Source organism: Sinocyclocheilus rhinocerous, unplaced genomic scaffold (genome assembly GCF_001515625.1).
Source record: "Sinocyclocheilus rhinocerous isolate Xijiao unplaced genomic scaffold, SAMN03320098_v1.1 scaffold1908, whole genome shotgun sequence".
NCBI lineage: Eukaryota > Metazoa > Chordata > Actinopteri > Cypriniformes > Cyprinidae > Sinocyclocheilus > Sinocyclocheilus rhinocerous.
In genome coordinates, this window is record NW_015630984.1 from 441,052 (window position 1) to 456,491 (window position 15,440).

General features: G+C 36.6%; 1 protein-coding gene and 1 pseudogene across 1 annotated transcript in view; one reads left to right on the plus strand and one right to left on the minus strand.

Moving 5' to 3' along the window:
• LOC107740863 (putative pre-mRNA-splicing factor ATP-dependent RNA helicase DHX32) overlaps positions 1 to 10,501 on the minus strand; it is a 14,846-nt gene extending 4,345 nt beyond the window's left edge. Inside the window, exons 1-6 of the mRNA XM_016553387.1 lie at positions 9,561 to 10,501; positions 6,991 to 7,184; positions 5,531 to 5,909; positions 2,231 to 2,330; positions 1,226 to 1,366; positions 955 to 1,145 (exon numbers count right to left, since the gene is read on the minus strand). Coding sequence (XP_016408873.1) covers positions 955 to 1,145; positions 1,226 to 1,366; positions 2,231 to 2,330; positions 5,531 to 5,909; positions 6,991 to 7,184; positions 9,561 to 9,833 — 1,278 coding nt within the window. The 5' untranslated portion in view covers positions 9,834 to 10,501. The remainder of the gene's footprint in view (positions 1 to 954; positions 1,146 to 1,225; positions 1,367 to 2,230; positions 2,331 to 5,530; positions 5,910 to 6,990; positions 7,185 to 9,560) is intronic.
• LOC107740865 (fibronectin type 3 and ankyrin repeat domains 1 protein-like) overlaps positions 9,944 to 15,440 on the plus strand; it is an 8,541-nt pseudogene continuing 3,044 nt past the window's right edge.

Genomic DNA, 15,440 nt, shown 5'->3' on the forward strand with positions numbered 1-15,440 from the left:
TATGTATATATATATATATATATATATATATAACAAAACTAAATAAAAAATAAAATACAAAATGTAAACGAGTAAATAAAACAAAATAAAAAATATATAAAATGTGGAATTGAGTAAATGGATAATATAATACAATATATATATACATTACAATTATATATCAGTCAAAATACACATATATATAAATAATATATTAAGACATGAAAAAAAACTTTATGCATACAGTGAGATAGAAAAGAATCACCCCCCTTTCAAATAATCACATTTTGTTGCTTTGTAGCCTTCAGCCACTGTGTGCTCAGTTCTGCTGTGTGCTTTGGCTCATTGTCATGTTGGAAGGTAAACCTCACATCACCTCCTCCATGCTTTACTGGAGGAATGCTGTTATGTGGATGCTGAGCTCTATTGGATTTCCGCCAGACATATCGTTTGGTGTCGAGGCCAAATAATTCAATCTTCATCTCATCTGCCTCAGAATCTTCAAGGTGTGTTTAGGCAAAGCTCAGTCTGACTGCATGTGGCCTTTCTCGAGGAGTGGCTTTTTTCTGGCAACCCTCCCACACAAGCCACATTTGTGGAGAATTTGTGATATTGTTGTCACATGCACACAATGACCACTCTTTGTCAGAAATTCCTGCAGCTGCTTCAGAGTTGCTGTCGGCCTCTTGGTCGCCACTCTGACCAGTTTCCTCCTGGCTCCTGATTGAGTTTACAAGTCATTTTTAGGAGGAGGGTGATCCTTTTTTCAACTCAGTGATTCAAAAATTTTTTAATGTTGGTGTTATTTATATCTTTCACTTGGATGTTATAAAATGCACTGAGTAAATACAGCTGGATAAAACAAAAACTGTCCATCTTCATTTCAGGCTACAAAGCAACAAAATGTGATTATTTTTAAAGGGGTGATTCTTTTCTATACCCGCTGTATGTTCATAAGAACATATGCTTTGAGACCTGCATGAAGTAGCCAGCGAGCAGTGCTCTCTTGATATTGAGTGCGTTGGTTTTGGTGCCAAAGGCTGGTTCTGAAATAGGAAGCTCAATGCGTTTGAGGATGTCTGTGAGTTGGGCTCTGATGGCGTCTGATGTCTGCAGGGCGTCGCAGCACAGGAAGTACTCCTCACACCACTGCTCCTGACTGAAATCTGACACACACACACACACAGACGTTTAACACACCCTTGCTGTTCACCTGCCCATTCATGAGAGAAAGCGTGTCACTCACATGGTTCCTTCTGGCTGCGTTTGAAGGTGTTGTAAATGTTGATGAGGGTGAAGTGGTCGCCCTCAGGATGCTGGAACTTCACATGACAGCGCATGACTTCTGTTACCATGCCAACGGGAGGCTCGATGAAGCAGCTTGGTGCTGATGGAAACAGATGCATAAAGGCAGATGGATCGCAAAACATATGGTGGAGTTTGAGCATGTTTTTTAATACATATCCATCTCTCTCTATATATATATATATATATATATTCTGAAATATATATTTCAATAATAATAAATTTACAGTCAAACCAAAAATATAATTTTTTATATTTTGTTACTAGTGGGTGCAGGACACTATAGTTCATTTATGTGAGGATAGCAAAATAAAAAACTGTGACATATTATATTTATATAGCTCTCACATGTTATGTGACATACTATACCCAAAAATTCCTCATACAGTGGACTACCAGTAAAATTGATAAAAAATGTGGGACTAAAAAATATTCAGACACTTTGACCTGACCATATTTTGCTTAAGTATTATCGGACATTATCAAGCTGAATTTGTTCTGACACAGTTTAACTCTGAGTTCTTGTCCTATTTTATTACCATTTTATAAACTATAGTGAATAAACTGTGATAATGTGTGAAGCGTTGAAGGTGTCTGAATACATTTTGGACTTACAATATATAATTTATACATAATATTATAATAAATTTTTATAATATATAAATAATACATTTTTTTATAAAAAATATATAATTATATTAATAGTATATAAAATATTATATTTCTAATTTCAATGTCTCTCTCTCTATATATACACATACATGGCATGAAAAATTAATAAAAGTTTAGAATTCATTTTAATGTCTTATACTAATAATAAATATGAAACATATTAATATAATAATAATAAGAAGAAGAAGACGACAAATCTGTAACACACGGTCGACGGATTATTAGTCACTGAAAATCAGTCGGCTACATTTTACAGTCTGTGTTCAAGCAGTACCTGTGAGCATTGCAGCGATGGTTAGCATCTCGCTAGCGCAGTCGAACTCGCAGGACGCTAACAGAGCCTTCGCCATCTGCGGATCCAGAGGAAGATCTGACATGATTTCAACAAACAAACCAGACAGGAGAGTAGATTAACGTCAGTGGACTTGAACTTGAAAAACGGTGTATTGACGTCTTTCTGCAGTTGAAACAAGTTACCTTCTGATGTTCATTCATGTTTATTTCATGCTATAACCAGCGTTGCCAAGTCTGCGGTTTTCCCGCGGAATTGGGCTACTTAACGCTGTTGCCGTGGGTTGTTTTTCATGTCCGCGGGTTGAAGCGACTCCAATAACATTATATTTATCCCCTGGAATGCGAATTTTAGCAGGGGAGCCCCGGCAAAAAAATTTGTATTTTACCCCCTGGAACGTGATTTTTAACTGGGGACCCCCTCGACATGCGATTGGGCTAGTTTTGGGCTCGTTTTGAGTAGCGATTGGGCGGGTGGTTTTCTTGTGAAAACCTGGCAACCCTGGCTATAACTAGTAAAGAGGAAGAGATAATCGGTTCTTGAACTGAGGTGCTACAGCGATCTGTCACGACACATTAAAGAGCCACAAAACGGTATTTATTGTTTGAATTTCTTTTAAAAAATGACTACATTTGTGAAGGGTCAATTACAAGACAAAGTTAGACTTAAATTTATAAAGTCTTATAAACATGTATTCATTCATTAATTTTTAATGTCATATATGTCTTATATATATGCATAAATGTTTAAGACATTACAATGAATAACCCCTTTTAATCACAATAAAGATTTCTACACATGTTCCGAGAGGAAAAATGAGCAGTGCAGAGCAAGATGTTTGCTAGGTTGTTCTGGGTGGATGCAAGCGTATTCTGGATGTTGCTTTTTCGTTGCTTGGTGGTCGCTATGGTATTCTGGATGGTTGCTTGGTCATTGCTAGGTGGTTGCTAGGGGATTTTGGATGATTGCTTAGGTCATTGCTAGATGGTTTCTAAGTTCTACTAGGGTGATCAATTGGTTGTTAGGGTATACTAGGTGGTTGCTAGGGTGTTCTGGGTGGTTGTTAGGTGGTTGCTAGGGTGCTCTGGGCAGTAGCTAGGTGGTTGTTAGGGATTTCTGAATGACTGCTTGGTCATTGCTACGTGGTTTCTAAGCTCTGGGTGGTTGCTAGGGTATTCTGGATGATGATTAGTTGTTGCTATGTGGTTGCTAGGGTGTTCTAATAGTTGATAGGGTATTCTTGGTGGTTGCTAGGTGTTTGCTAGGGTGTTCTGGGTGGTTTCTTAGTCTTTGCTTGGCGGTCGCTATTCTGGGTGTTGCTTAGTTGTTGCTAGGTGGTTGCTAGGGTATTTTGGACGATTGCTTAGTCATTGTTATACGGTTTCTAAGTTCTGGGTGGTTACTAGGGTGTTCAAATGGTTGTTAGGGTAGGGTGACCATACGTGGCATTTTCCCAGGACGCGTCCTGGCCAGGATTTCTATATTGCCTAAAATATCTAGGTTTTGGCTTTGTTTGCGTGTGTACATTGGTGTATGACATCAAAATACCATACAGACGGTTATGCTTTCGAAGCGCTCTCGTGGTACTTTGATGTCAAACACTGATCGGACTGCTTTTAAGTCGAACACACCTAATATGTACGTGTAATTGCATCGCTTTGACCGTAGATCCCACCTTCTCACACGCCATGATTGGTCCAACTGCTTTTAAGTCGAACACACCTAATATGCACGCGTAATTGCATCGCTTTGGCCGTAGATCCCACCTTCTCACACGCCATGATTGGTCCATTATGTACAATGCTTGCATGTTATTGGTCAAACTACTTTTCAATCATTACCTTCAGCAAGCATGAAAACAGGAAAAAGGGTGTTCTGGGTGGTTGTTAGGTGGTTGCTAGGGTGTTCTGAGCAGTAGCTAGGTGGTTGTTAGGATATTCTAAATGGCTGCTTGGTCATTGCTAGGTGGTTTCTAGGGTATTTGTGATGATGATTAGTTGTTGCTATGTGGTTTCTAGGGTATTCTAGGTGGTTGCTAGGGTATTCTGGGGGTTGCTTCGTTGTTGCTAGGGTATTCTGGATAGATCCTTGGTCATTTCAATGTGGTTTCTAAGGTGTTCTGGGTGGTTGCTAGGTGGTTTCTTACAGTCTTGTGTGAAAAGAGTCCTGCACACTGATGTTTCTGTGATATTCTGGTCTCTGAATATGGCTTAGGTCCCTCATTTAATGAAAGTCTTGGATTTTTACAACCGTTTTATCATCCAGCAGATGAAAATCATAACGGGTTAGAAAAGTAACAGCACACCTCACCTCAATTAGATATATGATTTGATTAATGTGATTTTAAAGGGCAGAGTCACAGTAACAGTGAAAGAGCCGAGTGGACGTATTCATTCAGACGCTGCTGACTGTGCTGAACACCAAATGGAGAACATTGTGTTAGTGCTGTTTGCTACAGCAAGCATCACTATTACTACTGATAAAAGTTACAATTAGGGATTTGAACAAACTCCAACCCCATTTTCTGTATGCAACTAGCTCCCTTGTTGGTGTGCTATTAGAAAAGCAACTTGAAGATGGGACTCATATCATGTTTACACACCAGAATATCACAGAGGCATTTGATGGTGGACAATTGTGACAGTAAAGTGATAGTATAATGTTTTATAATGTACAAAAGATTTCTGTTTCAAATAAATGCTGTTCTTTTGAACTTTCTTTTCATCAAATAATCACGGTTTCCACAAAAATATGAAAGCAGCACAACTGTTTTCAACAATAATCAGAAATGTTTCTTGAGCAGCAAATCAGCATGATCACAAGGATCATGTGACACTGAAGACTGGAGTAATGATGCTGAAAATTCAGATTTGCATCACAGGAATAAATTACATTTTATAATATATTCAAATAGAAAACAGTTCATTTAAATTGCTAAATTATTTCACAATTTTACCGTTTATATTGTATTTTTGCTCAAATAAATGCAGCACTGGCTGATACTTCTTTCAAAAACATAAAAATCTCTGAACATTAGTGTAAAAATCAACACATAAATTCTCTTATCTATTTGGTCAGTGAGCGTGCATGCATGCATTCATTCATGCATTCATTCATTCATCAAATATTCACTTTTAGTGTTAATACTCAACTCTCCAGTTCCAGGATCATCCCAGGTCAACTCTGGCTGATTGTCCAGATAATTTATGCTTGCATTATTGCTACAATAAACTGTAATGCATAAAGGATCATGGGTTGGTTCTAATCCACGAACACGTTTCATCTCACCTGCTCAGATGCTAAAAACACAGCTACGTCTCCAGGCTCTCTGGACCGATGGACCTCCAGCGCGAGTCTCAGTGCCGAATAGAAGCTTTCAGCGCTGCTGCTGTTGCTGTGGATCACTTCCCCGGCGCACGGGGCGTCCAGGTGCAGGCATGGGACGTTCCCGTAGTGTGCGAGAAGCGTGTCTGAAGCAGGCGGAGCGGACAGGACCGCCACCCTGAGCTTGGGCCGCTGGAGAAGCACCTCTCTCAGCAGACCCAGGAGAACATCTGTGCTCACGGTCCTCTCGTGGGCCTGGTCTATCACCACCACCCCATAATGCTCCAGCATGGGGTCTGACATCATCTCCCGCAGCAGGACGTCATCAGTGCAGAACCTGCAACCAAGACGTAGTTTAGGTTTTGATATTTACAGATAAATATGCTACAAAATATGCACATACATATATTTGTTTCTATTTATATGTTTTTAGACATTTGACTTTACATATTTCTATAATAAAATAAAATAAGACATTTAATTAGATGTCTTTATAAAATAAAATATGGATTTTTTTCTTTTTTATTAACATGTTTTTAGACATGACTAGAAATAATTCTATAATAAAATAAGACATTTAATTAGACACAATTCTTTATAAACTAAAATATGTTTTTTTTTCTTTTTTTATGTTTTTAGACATTTGACTAGAAATATTTCTATAATAAAATAAGACATTTGATTAGACACTTTTTTAAATAAAACAAGACATTTGATCAAACAATTCTTTATGAAATAAAAAAAAAAGTTCCTATGTTTTTTATTAAAATGTTTTAGACATTTGATTAGACATATTTCTGTAATAAAATTAAATAATATTCGATTAGATGTTTTTATAAAATCATTTTTTCTTTTATTTTTTAAAATATGTTCTTAGACATATTTGACTAGAAATATTTCTATAATAAAATTAAATAAAATAAGTAATTTGATTAGACATTTCTTTATAAAATAAAATTTAAAAGATGTTTTTCTATCATCTGATCAATCACTTAGAAAAGTAATAGTACACTTCTCAATAAATTACATGATTTAAGGTATCAATGAATATTGATGAATATTATATTTTATTTTATTATTATAAATCAAGCACGCCAAAACACTATTATTTGGTAAAATTCCCCCCTAAAAAACATATTGGCAGAGATTATTCAGTAGCGCTATCCTCCATAACCAAATCTACAGCAAAGCGAGAGACCGAGAAATGCCTCGCTGCCCTCCAGTGACCCGTATATAATAAAGCAAAAAGTATTTCAGACATTTGAGAGGACGGCACATTCTTCTCGTGCTTTAGCTGGACAAACCAAAGCACAAAACTAAAATATCCCCAACTCGAAAACCTTCAGTAACAGTGTGGATCATTTCAGTGCGGTTTTTCACACTTTTGAGGGCTGCATGCATGAGAGTTTCACACTGACCTGAGAATAGTATCGTTGGAGCAGCACGTCTCCAGCGGGATGCTGTATCCAATCTCGTGGCCGATGTTTACGTCCATCTCGTCTGCAACACGGAGGGCCAAATCAACAGCCTGCCGCCTCTGGATCTGACTGCACACCACCGCACCGTGCTGGTACTGCGCAGACAGACAGAACTCTGCACACCATTGAGGGATCTGAAGACATGAACACATACTATCAGCACCTGGATGCACTCGACTACAACATTACAGAAGCCTTCAGAAAAATAAATAAATAATGTTAATCAAATATGACAGTTATTTCAGTATCCTGTGGACGGCTTCCTCTGCAGTTGGTCCACATTAAGAGCCATCCTTGACTTGTTTAACAGCTGCAGGTTTAGACCTTCAGCCTGAGCAGTCTGGGGAAATCTCAAAAGCATCTGCTGAGGACAGGCAGGTCGGGTGAACTGAACAGATGCAAGGCTTCCTATTTCCACTTAACACACAATGCACACGCATCCGCACATTTACAAACTGCAAATCGTAAAATGCAATATGCAAAGTATGCAAAAATGCCAAATCAACACAGATTCTACTGATTTGTAACTTTTCACATGATAAAACACATGAAAAAATCCCATTACTTTTTTAAAATTATGATTTTATTCTTTTTTTTTTTTTTTTGTGGATCTGTTTTTGCTGAAAAAAAAAAATCAGTTCTTAATCAGTAGTACTTGTTTCGAGTATCCTTAAACATTCCTGACATGCAAAATTGCATATTAAAGACATTATTTTAAGGCTTTCATGTTTTTAAATAAATAAATAAAACTACCTACACTACCAGTCAAAGTTTGGAATAATTATGACATTTTAATATTTTTGAAAGCAGTCTCTTATGCAAGGCTGCATTTATTTGATAAAAAATACAGTAAAACTTTTATGAAATATTGTTACAATTTAAACAAACTTTTCTATTTGAATATATTTTAAAATGTAATTTATTTCTGTGATGGAAAAGCTGAATTTTCAGCATCATTACTCCAGTCTTCAGTGTCACATGATCCTTCAGAAATCATCTAAACCGCTGATTTCTAAAATGATCAATTATTATTGGTGCACTATTATTAATATTAATGGTTCTTATTATTATCGATATTGATATTGGTTGATATTGCAGAGCATAAGAGATTATTTCAAAAACATGACCAAATCTGAACTATTCCAAACTTTTAGAAGTGTAAAACTAAATAAATGTATTATTTCTAAAATATATATTTTTCTTTTACAATTGCTAAACTGAAATGATATAAAAATGAAAGCAGAGGCAAAAAGTCTGTTACGACTGACCAAACCATCAGCTGAATGGATAGTGTTTGTTCATAGGCTTCAACACAATGGTTGCAGCTGACTCACAGCAAACAGTCTCACCACACAGAACTGATGACCTCACTTAAAATGATTAGTAAAGTATATTTGCTCAGATTTAAGACGTCATGATCAGGCCACATGCATTGAGAGACAGAGAGACCTCAAAACAGCAGGTATGAAACTCATATCATGTACAAGCACTGCTGAAACTATGCATTGTTCATCTATTATGTTCAATTTTAAGCATGTCTGGAATCTGAACTGCAATGGAATGGCATTTAATGAATTTACTGACAAATTATATAAAGCTGAGGAGATTTGTGAATCCAATACAAGATATAAATAATAATTACATGATGCCTAGTTATTCCAAGATATGTACAACAGTCAATTTTCTCAATTGATTAGTCATAAACACAGTATTAATAGCTAGACTTTAATTTTCACAAAGCGACAATAATAAAACAATAACTACCAACAATGTACAACTGTGACAGGACCAGTGTTGGGGAAAGTTACTTTTAAAAGTAATGCATTACAATATTGCGTTACTCCCTAAAAAAAGTAACTAATTACGGTACTTAGTTACTTTTTATGGAAAGTAATGCGTTACGTCTCCTGATTTCTCTCAACATGGCAACACCAGAGCTGTCAGTCAATACATGGAAACAAAGTAACTGGAGTTACTTATTTGAAAAAGTAACTCAGATATTTCCTTCTAAATGAAAAAGTAATGCGTTACTTTACTAGTTACTTACAAGTAATCTGATTACATAACTTGCGTTACTTGTAATCCATTACCCCCAACACTGGACAGGACTCAGTCTTGTTCAATAGCATATTGATTTCCATAGTAAGAAAAGAAAAGAAAAGCAAAGTTCAAGCTCTCAAACTCTAAAGTGTTCATGGCAGTGAGGCCTTATGTTTCTCCAGGTTATTTTTAGTGCTTCTCCAGCATTATTAGTGTGATGCAGTTAAAGCAGATGCTATATTTACACACTTTCTTGAGATTCTCCTGAAATCTGAGCTTGTTGAATTTTAACACCATGGTGAATGCCAAAGCAATGGCATATTCCAGATAAGAAGGTACAGCCAAATTTAGTAAACAAATCGATATAGCTTGAACTTATTGAATAGTTTAGACATCTGTCTGGCATCCTACCAACAGCAAAAAGTGGTAGAAATGTGATTAATAAGCATGCATGGGTCTCAAACACTCACCTGTGTGCTTTTGCCAGTCTTTGTTGTGCCTGAGACTAAAAGAATCTGATTATTTTCCAGCAAAGTCATGAATTCATGTCTGTATTTCCAAACAGGCAGAGTTTTCCTCTCCTGCAGGAGTCTGTAGTATCTGGAGGAATATGGCAGTCCATCAAACTGATTGAGCTCCAGATCATCTCCAAACTCAAACAGATCAGATTCCTCCTCTCTCTTGAGTTCTCCTTCTGAGATCTCGCTGTTTCCAGCCATAATGAGCAGCTGCACGCATGTCATTATTATAAGAAGTTCACAAACTCACTCCCATAAGGACCGATCACACGTATCATTCGTTTGTGCTCGTGCAGGTGTCCAAAAACACCCTCAAAACCTCCGTAAAGTTGGAAATGTGCTGGAAACCCCACGCTACTGGAAACGCCGGTGTGCTGTGGCTCTGCGCTCTCGTGTGCGCACTCAGGACAGGAGCGCTGTCGAGACCGCGGGCGCATGACTTGCCCGGTTAATCCAGTTAATTCACCGAGCAGCTGCGCATGGTCACATATACAACCAGACAAAACAGATCAATTCCATCGTCATCATATTTTAATGTGATAACATGGCCAGCAAAAATATGCGTTTAACTGTTTTTTTTTTCTTCTTCTTCTTTTTCTGGGTAATAATGATGGAAATGTAGTCAAGACGTTAAGGTTTGTATGTGTATACACAAATAGAATTTCAAATATATGCCTACACTGAGAAATATTTTCACTAAAAAGTGTGACAACTAGCCCCGGCCTCCCTTATAACTTACATTCCACACACTTCACATGTAGGCCTATACGGCAGCTGTTGTTATAGCAACAATAGCGATACAGCCTATCAAAACATTGAGTATTCAGTTGGATCGGTTTATTTATTGATTTTAAGGTTCATATTGCCAGTGGACCCTGCAGGTAATATGCATTTGACCATTTATACCAGGGGTGCCCAAATTCGGTCCTGGAGGGCCGGTGTCCTGCAGAGTTTAGCTCCAACTTGCTTCAACACACCTGCCTTCAAGTTTCTAGTATGCCTAGTAAGAGCTTGATTAGCTGGTTCAGGTGTGTTTAATTAGGGTTGGAGCTAAACTCTGCAGGACACCGGCCCTCCAGGACCGAGTTTAGACAGCCCTGCTTTATACTATAGGTATTTCATTTGTAGTTTTATAATAGATAGGTGTTTAACCCTCTGGCTATTGTTCATTTGGGGGTCTCACTTGTGTTGTTCACGGTCAAAAGTGACCGAACACCTGAAATGTAACATTTTTTTATTTTCATTAAAATCAATGTAATATATTTTTGTTCAATGATAATATTTTTTCTTTTGTATTTTGAGATAATTTCATGATACTAATTAATATTTATGCAATAGTTATGATCATTTTTTTTCCATTGGAAATAATAAATTGTTTTCCTAATATTTTTATATTACTTTTCAATTATGGCAGTATTTCATGTTAAAATAGAGACAATGCCTTTTAAATCCAATTTTTGAAGGCAGATTTATGCCATCTGGTGGGAGTAAAAAAAAAAAAAAAAACATCTGCAATTCCATGGTTTCTCTAGTTGTTTTTAGACATAAATTCTTATTTTTATTAAGTTGTGGATTTGGATATATATTTAGACATTCTCAAAGACAGCTTTTTGTAAAGGTTTAGATTTTTTTGTTTGAGATGTCAGTTTTTGCATTAATTTTACTACAGTCAAACCTGAACACAGAGAAAGACATTTTGTTACACATAACAAAATTCAACAAAAATGTAAGAAAAATGAACAGGAATAAAATTTCCTGTTCAAAAATTTCCCATTCATTTCTAATGGTGGTCATTTTTGACCGCGAACAACACAAGTGTGACTATTTTTTTATGACCATTTCCGCGTTTTTTTTGTTTTTTTTTGTGGTCACATAGTGACTGCCGTAGATTTCAAAACATTTGTTTTCCGTCTACGACCGAACAACACCAGAGGGTTAATATAGATATGTTTATAACACCTTAAGCATGATAATCTGCAGAAAACAGAACAGAAACAGAAATCTACAGCTTTAAAAAAAAGAATCAATAAAGTTTAAATGAACTGTAACTCCACTTTGTCTCAGTCATTTTTGCTATTTTTGGTGTCATCTAGTGGTAGAGTGTTGCAGGCTCGTGCTCACGTGTCCAGCAGGTGAGCAGGTGACTGTAGGACAGGTGAGTCATCACAGCATCGAGCTCATCTGGACGCGAGAACACGACACGAAGTGGACTGATCCACTGGGAAACTATAGACCTGCTTCATCCTGGAGCAGAAGAACGACAGAAAACACACATATAAAGAGATACATAAGTGAATAAAAGACTTATCAAACTACTTATATCCATCATTTAACAGCAGATGTTTTGAACAATATCCACCTTATTTTGCAACGCGAAAGAAAGCTGTTTTCTTTGAATGTGCGAGACTTCCGATTCATTAGCCGCATTAATCGGAATAAGTAGGCTAAATGGAAGTGCAGTAAACGGTAAAACAGTTTGAGCTACAAACCCGTGTGTTTATGGTTATGATAATAAGTGAAAAGAATATGATAATTGCGATATTAAACAGCATAACGGACTGTTTCTGTACAGCTAAAATAACTGAAAGCGAATGACACCGGAAGCCGCGCACATTCGAGTTTCAAATGTAAGAAAAAAAAAGGTGGATAGAGGACTTTTAAATGCATATTTCGTCTCCTAAAAGAATAATATGTAAATGCAGAACAGCTGAGCTGATCATGCAACAGTTCTTGGTTAGTTGTGAAAATCTGACTGTATTTTCTGGATGTTTATGGCCTGTTTAGGGGGTACAACACGCGGTTCACGGTGGAGAATCTAGAACCAAAGACCACCACATTCAGACTGAAGGTCACGTGGCCGTCTGGTCACCAGCGCTATTACCCATCAGTCTCTTATGGGAAGCCAAACAACCTAAATGTGGGACGAAACAGCGCGGTATTAAAGTGTTCGCGCCGCGCTGACCTGTCATAGGCACGGCTCAATAGACCGAGCGGCGCGACTGACTCGACAGCGCAGAGAGGACGTGTTTACTAGCGCCACTAGTGTTGGGTCGTTCTTGAACGATTTGTTCCTCTGCTTCTACAGAAAGTAAAGACACAAAACATGACAAAACAAACGACAGACTAAAATCTGACCTCAACCCATTCAGTCAGAGTTAGTATGATATTTTATGAGAATCAAATGATTTGTGCTGCACAGTTTGTTGTGACTCATAGTTATATTATATTTCAGTTATTGTTTATTTTATTTCAAGTAACATACTTGTTTTAAATGTAAGTTAATCCTGTTTTGTGTCATACAGTCTCTCTGTGTATAGTTTAGGTATAAAATTGTCCTTGAAAGTGAACTAAATCTGACAAACCTCCTTTAGGGACATTTACAGACACCCTCAGTTGGAAAATTAATGTTATTAAATGTAAAGCAATCAAATAAAAGTGTGTGTGTGTGATTGTTTTTCTCTCAGAGGAGCCTCTGAACGGGAGGAATCTTCACAACGCCGTCCTCAAGAGCGATGAGCTGGAGCTCTGTCGAGTGTTGCAGTCGATGTGAGATTCATTCAACATTTGCACCAGTTTAGCTGATGATTTAGTGTTTAGATAAAGTGTGTTTTTTTTCATTCACAAAATGTGTATTTACATAATGCATTTGGCAGACACTTTTAACCCAAAGGACTTCTAGTGAAGTGGTTCTCAACCTTCTGCTACTTTGCTGTAATGACAAAGCTTTTTAAAGTTTTTAAAAAGCTTTTTTAAAGTTTTTAAAATTTACAAAAACCAGGAGTGGCAAATTATTAAATTAATTATTATTTTTTCCTTACATTATAATCGTCATGATCACAACATGTAATCATTGCCTTAATCGTGTTCATCGTTTCTGCTTGAATACATCATTAATTTACTGCATGATTTGTATTATCCTAAAACAGTACATTTCTGCCATATGAACATCGCTTTAACAGTCACCTCTAATAACAAATTACTCTTAATTGTAATGTAGAAACATGTATCTCCTGTAAACCTACTTTAAAATGATATGTATCGTGAAAAGCACTATACAAATAAACATGAATTGGAAAAATAAATGTAATAAAATAATTATAAATAATTAAATCATCAGGGCTCACACCAGTGCTATTTTAATATCAGTGAGATACTACTATACTTTTAATTAGTTTTTAATTAGTTTTTTTTTATATTGTGTATTTTCATTTTACTTTGTTAAAGTTTTAGTAATTTTGTAATTTTTATTATTAGTATTATTTTTAATATGTATATATATTTTTTATAATCATTTTTTTCTTCAGTTTTTGTTATTTTAGGATATGAAGTTAAACCAAATAAAAATGAGAATGTGAGTTGTATGTGGACATTCCTGACAAGCTGGACTTTACTCCTCTAATGATGGCGGCGATGAAGGGCTTTACTATCTATCTATCATGTGTTTTGTGTTCTAGTGGAGTTCAGCTTTTGGTGCATCAGTGAAGGAGCTTTTCTTCCAGTGCTATCAGCTCTTTTGTGTGTTTCTCATGGTCTGAACATGTTGGTCTTGTGTGTGTGTGTGTGTGTGTGTGGTGAATCAGCCTGATGCTCGCGTGTTTCCACGGGCACCTGAATGTGGTGAAGGGGAGCTCTCGGGACGGATCGGGCTGCTGCGCTCTGCACTGGGCCGCAGCTGGAGGACACCTGCCCCTCCTGCAGTAGGCTACCTCATACAGGACGGATGTGAGGTGAGAGGACCACTAACATAAACATTCAGTGTCTGGTTGTAGTTGTACCTGATTTACACCTTATAATGCCTCAGGTCGATGTTCGGGACGCCCCTCATGATCGTATCGGTCATAACCGGAGACACTGCTGCAGCTTCACTGTTAATCACAGCTGGTGCTGATGTTAATGTTCAGGAGAGAGACGGGTAAACACCACTGATGGTCAGAACTCAAACTCTGAAACTGTACTGTAATATCTCAGCATGTAATAAACCACTAAATAAGCAGGGGAGGCCGGGGCTAGTTGTCCATATTTCTCACTCACTTTTTCTCACTTTTTTTTGTGTGTATTGTGTACCATTATATATATATATATATATATATATATACACCCACACACACAAACATTAGAACTCAAACTCTGAAACTGTACTGTAATATCTCAGCATGTAATAAACCACTAAATAAGCAGGGGAGGCCGGGGCTAGTTGTCCACATTTCTCACTCACTTTTTCTCACTTTTTTTTGTGTGTATTGTGTACCATTATATATATATATATATATATACACACACACACACAAACATTTGATCATACAGCGGGCCATGTTGTCACAGCGGGAATCTGCTGTTAATATCTAAATAATCTAAAAAAAAATATATAATAATGATTGTTGAAAGCACACAACAAAATAAAACTTAAGCTAAAAGCTAATTCAAAATATTAATACATATTGTAACAGTATATATAAATAATAATAAAATGATAGTTAGTGAAATACAGTCCATGTGACAACTAGCCCCGGTTTCTCCTCAATGAGATTTTTCCAGATTTTTTTAATGTTATTTTTTTATTTAGCATAAAATTTGTTAATTTTATATTTAAAGGTATATATGCTGTAATGTGAGCTATAAAGTCATATATTCATATGTGTTGTGTATATAATGATTAAAGGGGTCATATGATGCTTTTTTAAAGATCATTATTTTGTGTATTTGGTGTAACAGAATATGTTGACATGCTTTAATGTTCAAAAAACACATTATTTTTCAAATACTGTACATTATTGTAGGTACTATATGCCCCGCCTCTCTCAAACGCTTCGTTTTCTACAAAGCCCCCTCCTT